This window comes from Borostomias antarcticus (assembly GCF_949987555.1).
Source record: "Borostomias antarcticus genome assembly, chromosome: 16".
NCBI lineage: Eukaryota > Metazoa > Chordata > Actinopteri > Stomiiformes > Stomiidae > Borostomias > Borostomias antarcticus.
The window spans coordinates 2,544,197-2,567,098 of record NC_140249.1 but is presented as its reverse complement, the minus strand read 5'-3'; the positions used below and the strand labels follow the sequence as shown (position 1 = coordinate 2,567,098).

General features: G+C 43.7%; 1 protein-coding gene across 1 annotated transcript; it reads left to right on the top strand.

Moving 5' to 3' along the window:
* Nucleotides 1-868: 868 nt before the first annotated feature.
* On the top strand, nt 869-5,845 carry LOC311319460 (uncharacterized protein C21orf58-like; the record flags this gene model as incomplete). The annotated part of the gene is made up of 8 exons (XM_084451021.1): nt 869-925; nt 2,938-2,992; nt 3,096-3,169; nt 4,176-4,373; nt 4,597-4,711; nt 4,853-4,989; nt 5,212-5,312; nt 5,800-5,845. The coding sequence occupies 8 exons, from the start codon at nt 869-871 to the stop codon at nt 5,843-5,845; spliced, it is 783 nt and encodes a 260-aa protein (XP_084307147.1).
* Nucleotides 5,846-22,902: the final 17,057 nt, after the last annotated feature.

Below are 22,902 nucleotides of genomic sequence, written 5' to 3'. Positions count from 1 at the left end.
CTGTAAGTACATCAATTGATTGTCTTTTTGCCCCATTTACCCTTGCTATGGAAAATTCCAGAACATGTAGGCCTATGTTATAGATCAGGGGTCTCAAACTCAAATTGGCTTGGGGCCACTGCTGGTATTGTCATCTCATAGGAGGGCCACTTAAATGTTCAAGTACTACTACTGTAACCATAAGAAAGGGCAATATTTCTGAAAATGACATTTTTTATTTCCATAACTCACGAGTCAGTCGCTAAAACGTTGCGAGACTATTCCATAACTAACATTTTCATCATACAAATTCAAACAGAGATGTCTATACTGTACATTTTTATATATTTTAACAGTTAGTGCAAATATTTTTTGATTACTTTTATTTTATCTTGAATAGCCTACATTTGTACTTTATTCTATTTGTTATGCATCACTACTGTAAGCCTGCCCTGGACCTGTACTTGTATTTATTAAAGTTCAAGTTTGTTTCCATTTATTGCCAGACACTTGAATACAAGGCTATGACTAATGATGTAGGCTGTGTCAGGGTCCAGAGAACAAGCTAGACACCATGTGGGCAGGTCTACCTGCCTTAGCTATGGTAAACACCACACAGGTGGGGCTCATAGCAACCAGGTCAGATCGTATAGAGTGGTTACAGACAGAGAGGAGCGTGCCAGGAGGAAAGCAGGAAAACCTCAGGTAAAGAGGGGAATGTGGAGGGTGACCACCATGAACAGTGTGTCAGAGAGAGAGAGAATGTTTGGGGTTTATAATCACTCTATTACCATGTCCTTACTATGCTGCCTGCCTGGTGTATGTTTGTTTACCACCGTGTTTTTTCATTAACCATATCCTGTCAGGTTGTGTGGCCTCTCATCCCAGCATGGCACACCCCATGGTGGACCAGATGACCAGGCTCAAACTCAAACTGCTGGAGAAGGTCAGTACATTCAAAATGACTGGAGGACATCTTTGGCAGCCTGAGAGAACGTGGCGTGAAATCACCACTAGTGTTTCAGATTTTCCCAGATTTAGCCAATTTTAATTCCCGGGAATTTTCGGACCTCTTCCCGGGTCATCCCGGGATTTCCCGTAGAAATTGGAAGTGCTTTTTAAAATTGGATTTATGCTATGTAGACAAATAAATGCAACAAAATAGTGATATTGTATAATAATGTATCACATTAAACATTTTATTTATAAAAATCAACATGTGAAAACAAAAAAGAGCTCAAATTCACAATTTAAAAGTAGGCTATGTGAAAAAAACCAGGCGAGGTCCAGCCTGGCTTATGTGCATTGGCTGGCTTGTTTTTGTGTGGGACTGGTAGGACGGTAATGTCTGATAAATAAAAATGTCCAGGTCTTCCAATGCTAATCCAGCACAATGAGAACAGGATAGCCAGTTAGCTCATGGGCTCACAACAACTAGCAGCAGCTTCGATAAGATTAATACATTAAAACATAGAACTGCAGGTCAACAACCTGCAGAGACAAAGCGACAAATCGGCATTCCCTCTTCATGTTGCTTACAGCCAACGCACAAAAAATCCCTTGCGCTTACATTGTAGGCTACACTAGGCCTAAGCCTAAACATTTAAATTAACCAAATTCCTATCCCATCTCGATTAGGCTATTTCACTTTCCTCTGTTTGATAAAGTGGGCTTTGAGGAATCAAAGAGCATTGATGGAGCGGTCCCGAGGACACAAAACCAATATAGAAGACAAGACAACAGACAAGACAACGAACACAAGACCAAAACACATGAGGCAGAACAAAACCAAGTGACAGTGACCAAAGTGTACAAAAGTCTCTGGGGGTAGTGCAGGGGCAGTCACAGGGAGAGGAGGTGCTCAGGGTCCAGGAAGGTCCAGGGGGCACAGGAGCTCAGGGTGAGGAATCCAGGCCGGGAACAGGGGGTGAGCAGTGCGAACCAGGGGACCTGGGCAGGGGCGAGGGTCTGGACCGGGAGCGAGCAGAATGGACCAGGGGTCCGGGGCAGGGGCGAGGGTCTGGACTGGGAGCAGGGGGTGAGCAGAACGACCCAGGGGTCCGGGGCAGGGGCGAGGGTCTGGACTGGGAGCAGGGGGTGAGCAGAATGACCCAGGGGTCCGGGGCAGGGGCGAGGGTCCAGACTGGGAGCAGGGGGTGAGCTGGGGTGGACCCGGCCCGAACCATAACAGGTTTGACTCTGTTCGGTTCATTCCGTTCCCTGATCTGGTGGTGGTTGGACTTGGGAAGGCTCATCAGTGGCAACAAAAAGTCGCTCGAAGAGACCGAGTGCTGTCTTCAGTAGCATAGATCTGGAGGGCATAGCGAAGAGCTCATCTCCGGGATTGACTATCACCGGGTTGTGGAGATACCTAGAATAGGCTATAACGCGCTATCATGATATTAATTAACCTGTATTCATAAGCAGGCTATTGGTAGGCTATTATTGTTGTAATTTTATTATTAGATCATGGTTAATATGCTACAGCAATTATAGGCTAGCCTACATTATTATTATAATTATTATAATTATAATTATAATTATTATTATTATTATTATTATTATTATTATTATTATTATTAGCCTATGTGAGACAGTGACACTGCACACTATGCAGTACATGTTTGCCTCTGATCCACCGCTGTAGCAGGGCTTAAACTAACCGGTGTTTTTTTTTCTTCGAATCTGCGCGCATAACTTTAAAAATAAAATAAAAATAGCTCATATGCCCACTTATCTAAGAAGAAAATAATACATTTCACAGAATATATTGAATGTTTATTAATTGTTTTAGGCTACTAATGCACAATGGTTAAATTTCCAGCCCAAAAAAACAACCTCCGGGAAGGCGGGTCCCGATGCCATTTCCTGGGAGGGGAATGACAGGTGCCCTACCCGGGATTCCCGGGATCCCGCCTGAAACACTAATCATCACTGAATATTTCATATTTTTCACAGAGACTGGAGAATGAAAGGGATGATCTAGACAGAGCAGACTCTGCCCTGTCCACAAGTAAGATGTCCATATGTACAGTAGATTTCATAGTTAGAAATACTGCAGAGTGCTCTCAACATACGTGCCTAATGTGACATATTACTTGGTTTTCATTGGCCAGGGAGCTTTGACGGACAGGCAGACGCACTCCACAGTGCTCTGAGGCGCAAGAGGGACTTACTGCAAAGACTGAGGGTATGATGCCATGATGCTCATGATCATTAGACTGATGGGTTTTAGTTTAGTTTAGTTTATTAGACAGTAGTTAAAATACACGATAGAGCAAGTCATGCATCATACAAATGTCAAGGTCCTTGGTCTCGGCAATTGATATCTCCATGTCATCATGCTTATGACCATTATTAAAGTCGCACTGAAATGAAAAAAACATTCTGTCCCATTTTGGTTCACACTTATTGGTCATAGTGTTCACCTATTCAACGATGTATGCCAAAATATTTACAAAATTCTACTTTTGTTGTAATCTTATATCAAAGTATATAATTTCTTACTTCCTGGAAAACGGTAGGTCACGTGCAATGACGACAACAGGTACCTTAGATTTTCTCACGACATCCACCCGTCAATCAACGCTATCCTTCTATCGAATCTGTCTAAAGTTCTTAAAACCCGTGCACTTGTCAATGTTCCAATCAAATTCCTCTAAACATATGTCCCACCCTCATAGCTTGTTTGCGTCGGAAATACGTCAAACTACGGAAGTTAGATGATCTCAAACGTCCGTTTCAGTGCGACTTTAATGTTTATATTTCCCATGTAATTAACTTATCGCGTGATAGAACGTCTCCATAGAGAGCTGCTCTCTCTGGCCTGGTCTCTTAGCAACCTGCAAACCACAAAGCTGTAAGCTTTGTATTTGTTTGTGTGTGTGTGTGTGTTTTTCTGTGTGTGTATGTTTGTGTGTGTGTGTGTGAGTGCGTGTGTGTGCGCGTGTATGTGTGTGTATGTGTGTGTCACTGTGTGCGTGTGTGTGTTACTGTGTGTGTGTGTATGTGTGTGTGTGTGTGTGTGTGTGTGTGTAACTATGTGTGTGTATGTTTGTGTTACTGTGTGTATGTGTGTGAGGTGTGTTACTGTGTGTATGTGTGGGAGGTGTGTTACTGTGTGTGAGGTGTGTTACGTGTGTTACTGTGTGTGTGTGTGTGTGTGTGTGCGTGTGTGTGTGTGTCTAACCCCGCAGGAGCAGCACTTGTTGGAGGACCTCAGCAGACCCCAGACATGGGGCGGCACGCGCAGGCGTTACCGGCCAGACCCCCCCCCACCGCCCCCCCCACCCCCGGCCCCCATTCACATCTACCAGCCGGCCCCGGCCCCGCCCCCACCAGCCCTCCCTCCCCCGCCTCCCCCACACCCACCACCACGCATCATCCAACAAACTGTACGTACTGTACTCCCCCTCTCTCTATCTGTCTCCCTCTCTCTATATCTCCTCTCCTTCTATCACCCTCTCCCCTTTTCTCTCTCCCTATCTCTCTATCTCTTTCTCTCCCCCTCTCTCTCCCTCTCTCTAGACTTCAGACTCGTTTCTCCTCTCTTTCTCTATCCATCTTTTGTTGTGTAAGAAGTGAGATAACAGGAACAGGAAGTTACTGTATTTCCAGATGCCCCAGCAGCCCACTACCATCATACAGCAGTTACCACAGCAACAGCCACTCATAGCCCAGATCTCGCCCCCTCAGCCATACCCTGCGCCACGGTCCGGCAGCATCAAAGAGGGTACACACACGCTGCTCACACAGACGCGCACACACACACACACAGACGCACACACACACTCTCACATGAACACATACACACACACCCAACCTAGTGTATACAGTAAAATCCTCAATGTGTGTGTGTGTGTGTGTGTGTCAGACATGGTGGAGCTGATGCTGATGCAGAACGCTCAGATGCACCAGATCATCATGCACAACATGATGCTGAAGGCCATTCCTCCCATGACCCTCACCCCTGCGGGCCACCCTGCCACACACACCCCGCACCCTGGACAGGTCAGCCTCTCTCTCACACACACACACACACACACACACTCACACACACACACACACACACACACACGCGAACGCACACATGCACATGCGAACAAGCACACACACACACGCGCACACACACAAACACACTCACACATGCACACTCACACGCAAGAAAGTGCTATGAAGTATTTCTAACCCCTCAGGACAGTTACCATGGTAACCCCATCATTGTGAGGTCAGAGGTCAAGCCAAAGGGAAGTCCTATCCACCACCACCACCATTACGGCTCTGTCCCTGCAGCGCCTCAGCTGCCTCCAATTGGCTACCCGATGTGGCCATCGGTGATGTCATCGGTCCCAGCAGGTCACGGAGGGGCAAATCTTCCATCTGTGCAGCACATGACTGGCCCTGTCACACTCCCGCCACTAAACACGTACGGGTGACACACACACACACACACACACACACACACACACACACACACACACACACACACACACACACACACTCACTAACAAACACACACATATTAAATCACACACACATTAACACACCCACATAACCATTAACAAACACACACACACACATGCACACACACACACACACACTCACACTAACAAACACACACACACATTAAATCACACACACACATTAACACACACATACCCATTAACAAACACACACACACATACATACAGTATGCACATGTGGACAATAACACATACACACACATACACACTCACAGACACTAACAAAAACATACACAAGTTCATGGGTATGACAGCAGTGGTTCTGGTTCTGAGCTGCTTGTTTGCGTCTGTTTCCTAGGATGACCATGGAGGGCTTCCACACCGGAGTTCCACTGGGCCTATGAGCCCAGGAGCCAGGACTACCTTCAGACCCTCAGACCCTCAGACAGAAACATGCCAGCAGCTTCAGCAGACAGTTCACCTGTGTTGTGTGTAATTGCCGTGTGGCTATTAAAAATGACCTTCCAAGATCCTGTACTTATTATTTACTAGCAGCCAAAGACTCACTGGCTGGAGCTGCACATAGGAGAACACGCTTTACGTGTGTTTTTAGGTGGGCTAGCTTGTAGAAGCTAGCCCAACTTGTGATATTCTCACTATTTCTTTCTTTCTTTCTTTCTTTCTTTCTTTCTTTCTTTCTTTCTTTCTTTCTTTCTTTCTTTCTTTCTTTCTTTCTTTCTTTCTTTCTTTCTTCTAGTTCTCCACAGTTTTTGTCTCCTTAACTATTTCTTCATACTTTGTGCTAGAAACTTCATTCAAACTTTAAAATGCACATAGGAGAACACGCTTTAAGGGTGTTTTTTTTTTTTTAATAATTGTTTAAATGCTTATCTATGCTGTTCTGCAGTTCAGTGGCCAATGACCACGAATGAATGATCCGAAACTGTAGCAATAAGGTCAGGACAATCCATTGATTTGGGGGAAAAAAGGATGGATACCATGCTTATATGCCGCTGCTTTACAGAACAGCTGTAGGAGTGATCCCCTGTTTGACCTTCCAGGGACCTTGGCCCCATGAAGGATTGGGTTGCCAGGTGTGGGACAATGACACCCTTTCCGTATTATACAGACGGTTAGGGTTCGGGTAAGGGTTAGACATTCGGGCCATGAGCACACGGTTGCTCTCTTTTCGGATACTCGGGTGAGAGCATGAAAATGTTAAAGCTGATTGCTGCAGCATATCATGTGACTAGCGCTGATCAGGAAAGCAAACAGAATAGGCTCTGTGCACCAGCTTCACTACTTCCTGATAGTCACTTGGCTTCTTTATTTCCTGTCCAATATGATTGGATTAAGTGATTAATCAGGTGTGCGCTGGGTCTGCCGGGCTGCGGGCTGGTCTCAGGCACAGAGCTGGGCCTCAGACAGGCCAGGGATGAAGAAGGCCTACCCTCCTGGCCTGATAGGACATAGTTTAGGACATAAGAGCTGAGATATTCTTGGAAGAAGAGTGAGATAGACCTCAGATCTTAGATTTTATTTATATGTATTTCTGTGTGTGTGTGTGTGTGTGTGTCTGCGTGTGTGTGTGCGTGTGTGTGTTGTTTGAAGAGACTCGTCTCCCAGGTACATTTCCAACCAAAAAATTTGTATCCTGTAATAAAATATAGATGGCTGTATACATTTACGTTCTGGGGCGTTCTATATTTATGTATGTCATCATGTGTTTGGATAGTAGCACTTATATAATAAATATAAGTCTGTCTATGTCTATGTCTATATATATATATATAATAACTGATACAGCACTTACTGTACTGTATGTAGGTTGATTGTGAAACTTGCACTTTTCATCTTGACCTGAGGTTTGTCTCCCTCTATTGGACAAAGCTCAAATTCTGATTCAGGTCTTAATTTGTCACATGTAAATGTACAGTGTACATGCACAGTGAATGGGTGTGTTACAGTATGTACATGCATGTTACAGTATGTCACCATGTATGGTGGTGTTTATACACCAGATATTTGACTAGTGTCGTTCAGGTGCCGGATGGCCTGGGGGAATGAGTCCTGAGTCTCTCCGTTTTCGCCATGTGTGTGCTTCCTTTTTCCTGACCGTAGCAGAGGGAACAGTCCCTTGCCTGGCTGGCTGGGGTCCTTCAGTATCCTGTTGGCCTTGGTTTTGCTTCTCCTGGTGTAGATGTCCTTGAGGTGAGGTCTAGGTATGTGTGTTGACCATGTCTGTCTGTGTGATCTGGACACCCAGGTACTTGAAGCTGTCCACTCTCTCTACAGGGGTCCCGTTGATGATTAGAGGGGTGTAGTTCCTCTCCTGCTTCCTCCCAAAGTCCACCAGCATCTCCTTTGTCTTGCTGACGTTCTATCTATCTTTAGCTATCTTTAGATTTCATTGTCAGAGAAAAAGACACACTGTACACACTGTTGCTTTTGAGGTCTTCTCTTTGTTGCTCTGCGTTGTGTAATTTTTTTGTAATAACAGTTGCACCTCTAATTATGAACCACGATGTTAATTGCCTTCTTGTTGTGATAGTCATTGATGAAATCACCCAACACGGGATTGGAAGCGGCGACAGATGATAGATTTATTGTACAAAGATACAATCACATGGAACACTGGGATGTTTCCCTAGTCTCTCTCTCTCCCTGCTTCTCTGCTGGCTGCGGCTGTGGCGCGAAGTCAAGGCCTTAGACTTCCCTCCCTGCATGGTGTTATCAGTGTATCTGCCTGTTGGGAGCGAGTTGCCTGCCGTTTCCAAATCGAAGTCTCAATGTTTGGTTGAGACGTTTATAGTGCCCTCTCGGCCCACCCCTACGCCTAGGCTCGCCTGATAAGGCCTAGTGAAGCCAGATTGGTCGAGGAGTGACCATACAGATGTGTCGCCTGTCACCCTAACACGATGTCTCAATCACCAATGGTCGTCAGCCCGGGTTGTGTCTGTTTATAGTGTCCCATAGAGATGTGCAATTGATACCCCAGAGGAGAGGTCCCCCCTGTGGCCTAAGTGTGACCTCTTGAAACCCACTACCCCGAACGGCCACAGCAGCATCAGCATCAGCTGTCTCCCTCACTCTATCGACTACACAGTGTCCACGTGAAAACAAACAAACAATCAAATCAAATGAACAGCAATGAGAACTCTGTAGATGTTATGCAGACATTTCTACCTAGATTCATCAACACTGTGGTGTTCGCAAGGCCGATCCCAGCTTCTGGAGTGTGCCGAAGTGTCTTTGAGCAAGACCCTGAACCCCAAAATCACTCACGTGCGGCATGGTGGCGCAGTACCTAGTACTGTCACCTCACAGCAAGAAGAACTCTGGGCCTTTCTGTGTGGAGTTTGCATGTTCTCCCCATGTTCGCAAGGATTTCCCCCATAAAGAGCCCAATATGAAAAACATGCAGAACAACAGATCGCTAACGCTGTCTGTCCCTAATGGAGATGGGCAGGAGCAATTGGTTGTCCCCCGGGCGTGTCCCATGCACACTGCCTACTGTCTGCTCCCAGCTGCCCTTGGGGGAAGGACGACAGGATGGGTTAAGAGCAGAGAGAAGTTTCATTGGTGGATGCTCCAGCCATTTCGTGTTTCGCCCAAAAACAAAAAAAACTCCCTTGTGACTGTTACCTTGTGGTGGTAAGGGAGCTTGTGTACCTCAATGAACCCTGAGAGCTATGGCGGTGGGAGGCGACTCCTGGCAGGTTTCACCAAACTGGACAGTCGTGGGCGAGGAGTCAGACAACACACAGTCAAACACCATCTCTTGAACGCCTTTTGAGGAACTCAGTAAATTATACATGAGAAAATGTCTCATTTAAAGATCCACATGGTGGGCGGCAGCCATCTTGAAAAATGACAACTATCTTGAAATTTAAAATGTCTGACAGCATTTTTTTGTCAAGTGACCCTTTGAAACGGCTCATGGCAATGTTCATGCTTGTATCATGTCCTAGTCACATTCTTAATATGGACCTCAAAATAAAGATCTGAATCAAACATGACACCTAGTTTCTGGTATTTAGTGTTCAGTGTCAGTGTTTTTAGTCTCTACCTATCAGCATTTTCCACAATGATCAATACGTCTGTTTTTTCCAGGTTTAACAAAGACAAAGAGTGATGAGGAACATCTCTTTAATGTTGAGCCCTATTAAACCCTCATTTCATGTAACCCAGTGTGTGAATAATCAGAAACTGCACTAGAACATCATTGGTTCAGGTACAGGCGGGATACGAACTACCGACCCTACGAAGCCGGGATACGAACTGCACAACCCACTCTACCTCCTGAGCCACAGCTGCCCCACATAATCTACAGTAAACTACAGTACAAGAACTGTCCTATCAGAGACGAGAAGAGAGTGGGAGTGGCCAATCAGATTACAGACGGAAGAGAAGGTGGCCAGTGAAAGTGCTATAGTGATTAGGGATTTCGTCATAGATCCAGGTGTTGTGAACTAGTTGTATGTTCACCTGGTCAAACTTCTCTAAGGTCAGGTTGATGATGTTGGTGGCGGACGAGTAGTGACCGCCCCGGGCTTCACGCGAGTATATGTTCACCACCTGCACGCCATTCCTCATCAGCCTCAACCGCATGACTCGGGCGGTTTGGTGAATGCCATAGAAGGTGAAGGTGTAGACTCCTTTCACAGGAGCAGTGAAGTACCCTGTCAGGGGGAATAAAACAGATTTAAAAATAAAATAAAAAATAAACATAAAAAAGTGCTGAGACAGCTAAATGTGGGTAAAACAATGCTTGACTGAGTGTTGTGTGTGTGTGTTTGTGTGTGTATGTGTGTGTTTGAGAGAGAGAGATACATTAGAGATAGCATTATATGTTCTGGAGAGGTCTAGCCTACCTGTTCTCGCGTTGTAAGCGTTTCCAACATTATTAAATATGTTTTTGAAGGCGAGGTTGACATCAGTGTGGAATGGGCCAAAGTTTCCACGAAGGCCGAGGGAGGCTGCAAACGCCACTTTTGTGTCTTCCACTGAAATGAAAGAGAACATTTGCTACCATCTCACAAAACACAAATATCACAGCCCATACAGAGAAGCACTGCACCTTTAATGTGTATCGCAGCCCATAGGAATTGCAGTGCTGATTAAAATTACCAACACAGCTTTAAACCAACATAACAGTTAGAAACTGAATTGTTTAGAGGACATTTTGACCCCCAAAAAACTATGTTGTTATTCTCAATAGTCAGGCAGACTATTCTCAGTCTGCCTGCCTTCATTACTGTAAAAAAAGTATAGTTTGCAGGAGTTTAGAAACACACAGTAAACACATCGCTCTAAAAGTTTGAAGGTAAAAATAATTGATGATGGAAGGTAACCATGGTAACTACCACCTGCGTCATGCCCCCGTGATTATAATGAAAAGAGTCATGAGATGAAAAAGGCGGATGTGAAAAATGTCTTATTATGAAATTAGAGCACTTTTTATGAAAATGTACACTCAGAAATACAATTCATTTTGAAATCTTATTTAGATGGTTCTATTTTTTAAACGTAATACCATTATGTCAGGGTTAGGGTAAATTCCCTCACGTAAGCGGCAGCAGCCACTCATCTCTACACGCTGTGCCATTAATATTTAATAATCCATTAATGATACTGCCTATGTTTTGCCTTCTTCAGCTTTCTTGCCCTTCTAGAACTTCTAGAACCTGGAATCTGTATTTATAAAACCTCTCAAAATAGTAGAGTTGATGCCCTGGTCCCCTACAGTATATCCCTGCAATCTCGCTCAAAAGAACTACAGTAGCAGATCCTAGATCAGCTCTCTGAGACATACAGGCAGTTCTCTCTCACCTGGTGGGTCTGCGGGCTTAGGGCAGTCATGGGCCTGCCCCAGAACCACACAGCAGCACAGAAACACAGCAGCTACAGACCACATCTTCACACGTCCCTCGTCTCAGAACTGTCCTCTTGATCGACTGACTCACCAGTGGTCAGGCAGCACCTGCAGGGAGACACACAGACATGGTTAAAAAAGAGACACATTCTAAACATTTTGCTGGAAACTAGATAAAGAAATAACGACATGACGATAGAATGAAGACATTTCTCATCCGTTTGCATGAAAATCTTTCTTGTGATGAATGTCAGAGAAATCTGGAAAGTGTAGCTAAATGCATAGAGATGTGTTGCTGTTATGAACTTACTGTTCAGTCAGCAACTCTCTGAGTACCTGGAGCAGGGATCCTCTATGTGTTATACAGGTGATCAAGGAAACAGACCTGCCGTGGTCCACATCTGGAATGTTCCATAACCGGGCAAACAGGGTGTCAAGAGTTAATATATGCGTTACAGTATGAATGTGGTATAAATACGTTATGAATGTGGTATCACAGGTTCTGTCAGCAGCTCTCTGTGTGTCTGGAGGAGAGCTCATTTCACTGAGGAGGAAGGAATGAGTTTTAGAGAATGTTGATGATCTTCTGTGGTTCGTAGTCAGTCCCTGCCACCTCCCTGCTCACTCTCCCCCCACACTACGAAGTATGAGCCAACATACCAACAACAAGGGCAGAGGAAACTAGGACACAAGGGAGGAAACAGGGAGCGAGGCTGGGATAAGAAATGGGACTGGGCTAGAAGCAGGAGAGGAACAGGGAAACCAGGACTGGGACAGGGACTAGGACAACAAACAAACATCTTTATTTGTCACACAGTGTAGGAGGCGAAACACACAAAATGGCTGGAGCATCCACCAATGAAACTTCTCTCTGCTCTTAACCCATCCTGTCGTCCTTCCCCCAAGGGCAGCTGGGAGCAGACAGTAGGCAGTGTGCATGGGACACGCCCGGGGGACAACCAATTGCTCCTGTCCATCTCCGTTAGGGACAGACAGCGTTAGCGATCTGTTGTTCTGCATGTTTTTCATATTGGGCTCTTTATGGGGGAAATCCTTGCGAACATGGGGAGAACATGCAAACTCCACACAGAAAGGCCCAGAGTTCTTCTTGCTGTGAGGTGACAGTACTAGGTACTGCGCCACCATGCCGCACGTGAGTGATTTTGGGGTTCAGGGTCTTGCTCAAAGACACTTCGGCACACTCCAGAAGCTGGGATCTAGATTTAGAGGATCTAGAAAATGAATTAGAATATGACGGACGTCCATATCGTATTAAGCCAGAGTATACGGACGAAGAGCTCCTTCAAAGGAGGGTGAGGAGACAGAAAATAGCTGCTCTGCGCGCTGTGCGCATGCGTGCTGGAGCAAGTGGGGGAGAGGCGTTTAAAGATCATATTACAAAGGCTAAAGACCACGTATTTGAAAACCACAACAAGCCCTCGCTTTGGGGAAACACAACTGTCGATTCATAAAATCAGATTGATGAAAACAACCGTTTAGCGGCCGAAAATAGATTTTTAGAAACTGCATTCTCGGTGCCGTCCACCGCCATTACATGGATATACTGGCTCGCGCTGGATTTTAAATTTCTTCTACATGCGTCCGAAATACACCAAAGTGATCTCGGTGAGTCAAACGTCTTATAATATGTCGTAAATAAGGTCCAGGTTGTCAAAAACTAGCATTGTCCTTTAATTATGTTATTTCATTGCCCCCTCTTCTTCTACGGGTGTTTTTTGCATTTTTATTTTCATTTTCGACCTGCTGACTCCCAATATTCGCAAAACAAAACTGAATGGAAACGTGGAGGAGTAAAGCGGTGTGATTGTAGTAATGTGGTGCCATTGTATTGTATGTTGTGAGTGTAATCTGGGCTCTATTCTGCTCTGATACTGTTAGTTAGACTGTTAGAACCACTGGTACGACCATGGGAAAGTAACCTCAGGTCACGGCAGTCCTGCATGAGAATGCTTTCAGGCATGTTTGATACGATAACTGAAGAATGTTGCTAGTGTTTCCTTGTTGTGTTCTTTGTGGTGAGGATTGAGGACAAATTAAGATCACGCTGGGGACATTCCAGCACATATTCTCACACACTTCAAGGAAACAGACCTGCCGTGGTCCACATCTGGAATGTTCCATAACCGGGCAAACAGGGTGTCAAGAGTTAATATATGCGTTATGAATGTGGTATAAATACGTGATGAATGTGGTATCAACAGGTGCTGTCAGCAGCTCTCTGTGTGTCTGGAGGAGAGCTCATTTCACTGAGGAGGAAGGAATGAGTTTTAGAGAATGTTGATGATCTTCTGTGGTTCGTAGTCAGTCCCTGCCACCTCCCTGCTCACTCTCCCCCCACACTACGAAGTATGAGCCAACATACCAACAACAAGGGCAGAGGAAACTAGGACACAAGGGAGGAAACAGGGAGTGAGGCTGGGATAAGAAATGGGACTGGGCTAGAAGCAGGAGAGGAACAGGGAAACCAGGACTGGGACAGGGACTAGGACAACAAACAAACATCTTTATTTGTCACACAGTGTAGGCGGCTACACAAAATGGCTGGAGCATCCACCAATGAAACTTCTCTCTGCTCTTAACCCATCCTGTCGTCCTTCCCCCAAGGGCAGCTGGGAGCAGACAGTAGGCAGTGTGCATGGGACACGCCAGGGGGCCAACCAATTGCTCCTGTCCATCTCCGTTAGGGACAGACAGCGTTAGCGATCTGTTGTTCTGCATGTTTTTCATATTGGGTTCTTTATGGGGGAAATCCTTGCGAACATGGGGAGAACATGCAAACTCCACACAGAAAGGCCCAGAGTTCTTCTTGCTGTGAGGTGACAGTACTAGGTACTGCACCACCATGCCGCACGTGAGTGATTTTGGGGTTCAGGGTCTTGCTCAAAGACACTTCGGCACACTCTGGAAGCTGGGATCTAGATTTAGAGGATCTAGAAAATGAATTAGAATATGATGGACGTCCATATCGTATTGACCCAGAGTATACGGACGAAGAGCTCCTTGAAAGGAGGGTGAGGAGACAGAGAAAATAGTTGCTCTGCGCGCTGTGCGCATGCGTGCTGGAGCAAGTGGGGAAAGGCGTTTAAAGATCATATTACAGAGGCTAAAGACCACGTATTTGAAAACCACAACAAGCCCTCGCTTTGGGGAATCACAACTGTCGATTCATAAAATCAGATTGATGAAAACAACCTTTTTTTTAACCTTTTAATTCTACAGAAGAAGATTTATTGTCTTTTCACAGATATATCAACTCAATCAATACCAATCTGAAACTTAGCATAGAATACAGTCAGACTGAGATACACTTCTTAGACCTTAAAATCACTAAGAACCCTGAGGGTCAACTTCATACCTCCATATTTCGCAAATCCAGTGACCGCAACACGATACTGAGAGCGGACAGTTTCCATCCTGATAGCCTGATCAAAAACATTCCATTTGGCCAGTTCCAAAGACTCCGGCGCATATGCGACCAGGAAGAAGACTTTTTACAACAATCAGTAGACATGAGAGAAAGATTTGAAGCAAGAGGCTATAAGACTGAAGCACTCAACCAACACATGGAGAGAGCTAAGTCCCTGGATCGGAAAACCTTACTTGTAAAAAAAAGCAGACCTCTCAAAGAGAACCAAATGTTCTTCGTTACTCAATACAGCACTGAGGCAGCTAAAATAAAGAAAATTATAAAAGACAATTGGAGTCTGATACAGAGTGACCCTGCTCTAACACAAGTGTTCCCCGACCCCCCCTTGTTTTCCTACAGGCGTGCCCCCACCCTACAGGACACGCTGGTGCACAGCTATCTCTCTCCTCCTCCTGCGACTCAGACCTGGCTAAGCCAACAAGTGGGCACCTTCGCATGCGGTCACTGCAACCACTGCCCCAATGTTTTTAAAACGAAGACTTTTCCAGACGTCCACAGTAACAAAACATACAAGATGACATCTTTTGCCAACTGTAGTACCACTCATGTAGTCTACAGATTAGAATGTGAATGTGGATGTTTTTACATTGGACGTACAAAAAGGAGATTTAAGGATCGTCTAAGTGAGCATAAAAATGCTATAAAAACAGCTAATGAGAATTATCCTATGGCAGTGCATTACAAACAGGCAGGTCATCCTAGCGCTGTATCATTAAAAGCCACAGTTATCGAAGTTGTCACTCTCGACAAGCGAGGAGGAGACAGAGTTAAACGCTTATTACAAAGAGAATCTTTTTGGATTTACACTTTAAACGCCATAAAAAAACCAGGACTCAATGAGGAACTAGACCTCTCCCCCTTCCTTTAATATAAAAAACAAAAATAATAAAAAAATTAAAAAACAAAAATACAAATAAAAAAATCCCTTCACTAAAAATGAAACTTAATAATTTTCTTTTGGGGATCCTCTTTATTATTTTATTTTTATATTTTTTTCTGGCGCCAGAAGGTTCTTGTCTAAATTGAGTGTACCTGTATTGTATTATATGAATATGAGAAACTGGGGCAATTAGAGCCCAGAAGTGTAACTGAAATTCCTGTAGCACAACTTGACGACATGATGTTGTTTTTCAAAAGAAGATTTATTGTCCTTTCACAGATATATCAACTCAATCAATACCAATCTGAAACTTGTAAAATAATGATTGTTACACATTTGATGTATTTGTAGTAGAAAATGTTTTGCATCTCCATTGTACATAATTGTGAGTCACGTGACTGAACTTCCCAGCTGATCATCTGATGTATGTTGACACTGACTGCTGATTGGCTAAGGCCACAGGCTTTATTGTTTAAAAACGTATGAAATGTTTGTTTGCTCAGATACCCCTGAGAAGGCCAAAAGCCGACCGCGCAGGGCTGAGCAAAGCCACCATGCCCAAATAAAGGCTTTTTTAACTTTAAAAGAGACGTGAGTGCTGCTTCCATCTTTAGGCTTTCATAGCCTACTATTTTTGATGAAAACAACCGTTTAGCGGCCGAAAATAGATTTTTAGAAACTGCATTCTCGGTGCCCCGTCCACCGCCATTACATGGATATACTGGCTCGCGCTGGATTTTAAATTTATTCTACATGCGTCCGAACTACACCAAAGTGATCTCGGTGAGTCAAACGTCTTATAATATGTCGTAAATAAGGTCCAGGTTGTCAAAAACTAGCATTGTCCTTTAATGATGTTATTTCATTGCGCCCTCTTCTTCTACGGGTGTTTTTTGCATTTTTATTTTCATTTTCGACCTGCTGACTCCCAATATTCGCAAAACAAAACTGAATGGAAACGTGGAGGAGTAAAGCGGTGTGATTGTAGTAATGTGGTGCCATTGTATTGTATGTTGTGAGTGTAATCTGGGCTCTATTCTGCTCTGATACTCTTAGTTAGACTGTTAGAACCACTGGTACGACCATGGGAAAGTAACCTCAGGTCACGGCAGTCCTGCATGAGAATGCTTTCAGGCATGTTTGATACGATAACTGAACAATGTTGGTAGTGTTTCCTTGTTGTGTTCTTTGTGGTGAGGACTGAGGACAAATTAAGATCACGCTGGGGACATTCCAGCACATATTCTCACACACTTCCTTATTGATGCATCTGTCTCTGTCATAGACACACACACACACACACACACACACACACACACACACACACTTGTGTAATTTACTTTCTTTTAATTTCCTGTGCTTAAACTCTCTGATCACATACAGTAGCCTACTAAGACTCCATTGTCTGGATCAAGTTCAACCTTTAACACTCACACCACACATAACATGTTTCTCTAACACTAACACCACACATAACATGTTTCTCTAACACTAACACCACACATAACATGTTTCTCTAACACTAACACCACACATAACATGTTTCTCTAACACTCACACCACACATAACATGTTTCTCTAACACTAACACCACACATAACATGTTTCTCTAACACTCACACCACACATAACATGTTTCTCTAACACTCACACCACACATAACATGTTTCTCTAACACTCACACCACACATAACATGTTTCTCTAACACTAACACCACACATAGCATGTTTCTCTAACACTAACACCACACATAACATGTTTCTCTAACACTAACACCACACATAACATGTTTCTCTAACACTCACACCACACATAACATGTTTCTCTAACACTCACACCACACATAACATGTTTCTCTAACACTCACACCACACATAACATGTTTCTCTAATACTAACACCACACATAGCATGTTTCTTCAAAGGCAAGGCAAGGCAAGTTTATTTATATAGCACATTTCAGCCACAGGGCAATTCAAGGTGCTTTACATGAGACATTAAAAGCATTAAAACAAAAAGCAAGACATTATATACATTTAAAACAAAAGGCAGGATAAGGACACTGAATTTCATGTTTAGCCCTATTCCTGGCTTCCCTGGCATGTATCTGACTAGTACAGGTTAAAATATTTCTGTTTTGTGCAGTACTACAGAGTTCTGTGTCAATAACGTCGGCGAGCATACCCTGGCTTGTTGTTAGCTATGGGCACACTCGAAAAACTCTAAAAAAGTATGATATACGTGGATTTCAAGTTCAGGAATTACATGGTGTAGTATATTTTGAGCAGTATAATCACAAGTTATATAGTGAATTTCAAATGCACACACATACTGGAGGGATGGAAAACTACACAGGCTTGGTTGTCTTTAAGACACTGGGGATTTTCCAGTGTGTTACTGTGGCAGACTGGCACCACCTATATTTTTACTAAGTACTTCTTATCTAAACTATATGACATTAAGTGCCTTTTAGAAAAATCCATATATTCACTATTGCCACTTATATGACATTTAGTGGCTTTTAGTAAAATCCATTTATTCACTATTGCCACTTATATGACATTTAGTGGCTACTAAATGTAGCCGTTTACAGTCGTCCTGTAAACACCATAGGTCCTTTCGCCTCTGCATTTCGAAACAACAGTAACTTGTAAACAGTACTAATTTCGTTATGCACCTCTGCCTTTTACTTGTGAGAGCTAATTTCTGTTTGTCATGGTTCAATTATTATTTTGGAGCACTGTCTGTTCAGCACCACAACTGTGCTAATTTATTAATCTTATTTTTGGTTTTTAGTATTTAAACTCATCAAAAATAGTTAGGAAACGTTATTTCGGTCGATTATTTCTCCCCATTAATAATACCAATTGGTATTGTACTTTATATCGTTGGAAAACCTGATTAGTCACCTTTACAACGAGGTACAGTTTGTGCATTCGTGGATTGTGCATTCGTGGAATGAGCAACACAGATAAACGTGTGCCAAAAAATGGGCCAAAATCCCCTGCAATATTCTTCTGTTGGTACTCTTGTTTTGAGTTGCTTGGTGGATTGGATGATTGCACTCTCCCACAGTAATAAGGAATAAAAAAACACCTATTGCCCATTTTTACAAATTCATTTTACACTGTCAGGGACCTCAGTAGCGTGTAGAAGATCCATACGCAGCCACACAAGCCTGGCACCTCCTCCTCATGCAGGTCACAAGCCTGGCACCTCCTCCTCATGCAGGTCACCAGCCTGGTTACGTTTTGCTGTGGGTGTGTGTGTGTTTGTGTGTGTATGTGTGTGTGTGTGTTTGAGAGAGAGAGATAGCATTATATGTTCTGGAGAGGTCTAGCCTACCTGTTCCAGCGTTGTAAGCTCTTCCAACATTATTAATTATGTTTTTGAAGGCAAGGTTGACATCAGTGTGGAATGGGCCAAAGTTTCCACGAAGGCCGAGGGAGGCTGCAAACGCCACTTTTGTGTCTTCCACTGAAATGAAAGAGAACATTTGCTACCATCTCACAAAACACAAATATCACAGCTCATACAGAGAAGCACTGCACCTTTAATGTGTATCGCAGCCCATAGGAATTGCAGTGCTGATTAAAATTACCAACACAGCTTTAAACCAACATAACAGTTAGAAACTGAATTGTTTAGAGGACATTTTGACCCACAAAAACTATGTTGTTATTCTCAATAGTCAGGCAGACTATTCTCAGTCTGCCTGCCTTCATTACTGTAATAAAATTATATTTTGCAGGAGTTTAGAAACACACAGTAAACACATCGCTCTAAAAGTTTGAAGGTAAAAATAATTGATGATGGAAGGTAACCATGGTAACTACCACCTGCGTCATGCCCCCGTGATTATACTCAAAAGAGTCATGAGATGAAAAAGGCGGATGTGAAAAATGTCTTATTATGAAATTAGAGTACTTTTTATGAAAATGTACACTCAGAAATACAATTCATTTTGAAATCTTATTTAGATGGTTCTATTTTTTAAACGTAATACCATTATGTCAGGGTAAATTCCCTCACGTAAGTGGCAACAGCCACTCATCTCTACACGCTGTGCTATTAATATTTAATAATCCATTAATGGTACTGCCTATGTTTTGCCTTCTTCAGCTTTCTTGCCCTTCTAGAACTTCTAGAACCTGGAATCTGTATTTATAAAACCTCTCAAAATAGTAGAGTTGATGCCCTGGTCCCCTACAGTATATCCCTGCAATCTCGCTCAAAAGAACTACAGTAGCAGATCCTAGATCAGCTCTCTGAGACATACAGGCAGTTCTCTCTCACCTGGTGGGTCTGCGGGCTTAGGGCAGGCAGAGTCCTGGGCCTGCCCCAGAACCACACAGCAGCACAGAAACACAGCAGCTACAGACCACATCTTCACACGTCCCTCGTCTCAGAACTGTCCTCTTGATCGACTGACTCACCAGTGGTCAGGCAGCACCTGCAGGGAGACACACAGACATGGTTAAAAAAGAGACACATTCTAAACATTTTGCTGGAAACTAGATAAAGAAATAACGACATGACGATAGAATGAAGACATTTCTCATCCGTTTGCATGAAAATCTTTCTTGTGATGAATGTCCGAGAAATCAGGAAAGTGTAGCTAAATGCATAGAGATGTGTTGCTGTTATGAACTTACTGTTCAGTCAGCAACTCTCTGAGTACCTGGAGCAGGGATCCTCTATGTTTTATACAGGTGATCAAGGAAACAGACCTGCCGTGGTCCACATCTGGAATGTTCCATAACCGGGCAAACAGGGTGTCAAGAGTTAATATATGCGTTACAGTATGAATGTGGTATAAATGCGTTATGAATGTGGTATCAACAGGTGCTGTCAGCAGCTCTCTGTGTGTCTGGAGGAGAGCTCATTTCACTGAGGAGGAAGGAATGAGTTTTAGAGAATGTTGATGATCTTCTGTGGTTCGTAGTCAGTCCCTGCCACCTCCCTGCTCACTCTCCCCCCACACTACGAAGTATGAGCCAACATACCAACAACAAGGGCAGAGGAAACTAGGACACAAGGGAGGAAACAGGGAGCGAGGCTGGGATAAGAAATGGGACTGGGCTAGAAGCAGGAGAGGAACAGGGAAACCAGGACTGGGACAGGGACTAGGACAACAAACAAACATCTTTATTTGTCACACAGTGTAGGAGGCGAAACACACAAAATGGCTGGAGCATCCACCAATGAAACTTCTCTCTGCTCTTAACCCATCCTGTCGTCCTTCCCCCAAGGGCAGCTGGGAGCAGACAGTAGGCAGTGTGCATGGGACACGCCCGGGGGACAACCAATTGCTCCTGTCCATCTCCGTTAGGGACAGACAGCGTTAGCGATCTGTTGTTCTGCATGTTTTTCATATTGGGCTCTTTATGGGGGAAATCCTTGCGAACATGGGGAGAACATGCAAACTCCACACAGAAAGGCCCAGAGTTCTTCTTGCTGTGAGGTGACAGTACTAGGTACTGCGCCACCATGCCGCACGTGAGTGATTTTGGGGTTCAGGGTCTTGCTCAAAGACACTTCGGCACACTCCAGAAGCTGGGATCTAGATTTAGAGGATCTAGAAAATGAATTAGAATATGACGGACGTCCATATCGTATTAAGCCAGAGTATACGGACGAAGAGCTCCTTCAAAGGAGGGTGAGGAGACAGAAAATAGCTGCTCTGCGCGCTGTGCGCATGCGTGCTGGAGCAAGTGGGGAAAGGCGTTTAAAGATCATATTACAAAGGCTAAAGACCACGTATTTGAAAACCACAACAAGCCCTCGCTTTGGGGAAACACAACTGTCGATTCATAAAATCAGATTGATGAAAACAACCGTTTAGCGGCCGAAAATAGATTTTTAGAAACTGCATTCTCGGTGCCGTCCACCGCCATTACATGGATATACTGGCTCGCGCTGGATTTTAAATTTCTTCTACATGCGTCCGAAATACACCAAAGTGATCTCGGTGAGTCAAACGTCTTATAATATGTCGTAAATAAGGTCCAGGTTGTCAAAAACTAGCATTGTCCTTTAATGATGTTATTTCATTGCCCCCTCTTCTTCTACGGGTGTTTTTTGCATTTTTATTTTCATTTTCGACCTGCTGACTCCCAATATTCGCAAAACAAAACTGAATGGAAACGTGGAGGAGTAAAGCGGTGTGATTGTAGTAATGTGGTGCCATTGTATTGTATGTTGTGAGTGTAATCTGGGCTCTATTCTGCTCTGATACTCTTAGTTAGACTGTTAGAACCACTGGTACGACCATGGGAAAGTAACCTCAGGTCACGGCAGTCCTGCATGAGAATGCTTTCAGGCATGTTTGATACGATAACTGAAGAATGTTGGTAGTGTTTCCTTGTTGTGTTCTTTGTGGTGAGGACTGAGGACAAATTAAGATCACGCTGGTGACATTCCAGCACATATTCTCACACACTTCCTTATTGATGCATCTGTCTCTGTCATAGACACACACACACACACACACACACACACACACACACACACACACACACACACACACACACACACACACACACACTTGTGTAATTTACTTTCTTTTAATTTCCTGTGCTTAAACTCTCTGATCACATACAGTAGCCTACTAAGACTCCATTGTCTGCATCAAGTTCAACCTTTAACACTCACACCACACATAACATGTTTCTCTAACACTAACACCACACATAGCATGTTTCTCTAACACTAACACCACACATAACATGTTTCTCTAACACTCACACCACACATAACATGTTTCTCTAATACTAACACCACACATAGCATGTTTCTCTAACACTAACACCACACATAACATGTTTCTCTAACACTAACACCACACATAGCATGTTTCTCTAACACTAACACCACACATAGCATGTTTCTTCAAAGGCAAGGCAAGGCAAGTTTATTTATATAGCACATTTCAGCCACAGGGCAATTCAAGGTGCTTTACATGAGACATTAAAAGCATTAAAACAAAAAGCAAGACATTATAGACATTTAAAACAAAAGGCAGGATAAGGACACTGAATTTCATGTTTAGCCCTATTCCTGGCTTCCCTGGCATGTATCTGACTAGTACAGGTTAAAATATTTCTGTTTTGTGCAGTACTACAGAGTTCTGTGTCAATATCGTCGGCGAGCATACCCTGGCTTGTTGTTAGCTATGGGCACACTCGAAAAACTCTAAAAAAGTATGATATACGTGGATTTCAAGTTCAGGAATTACATGGTGTAGTATATTTTGAGC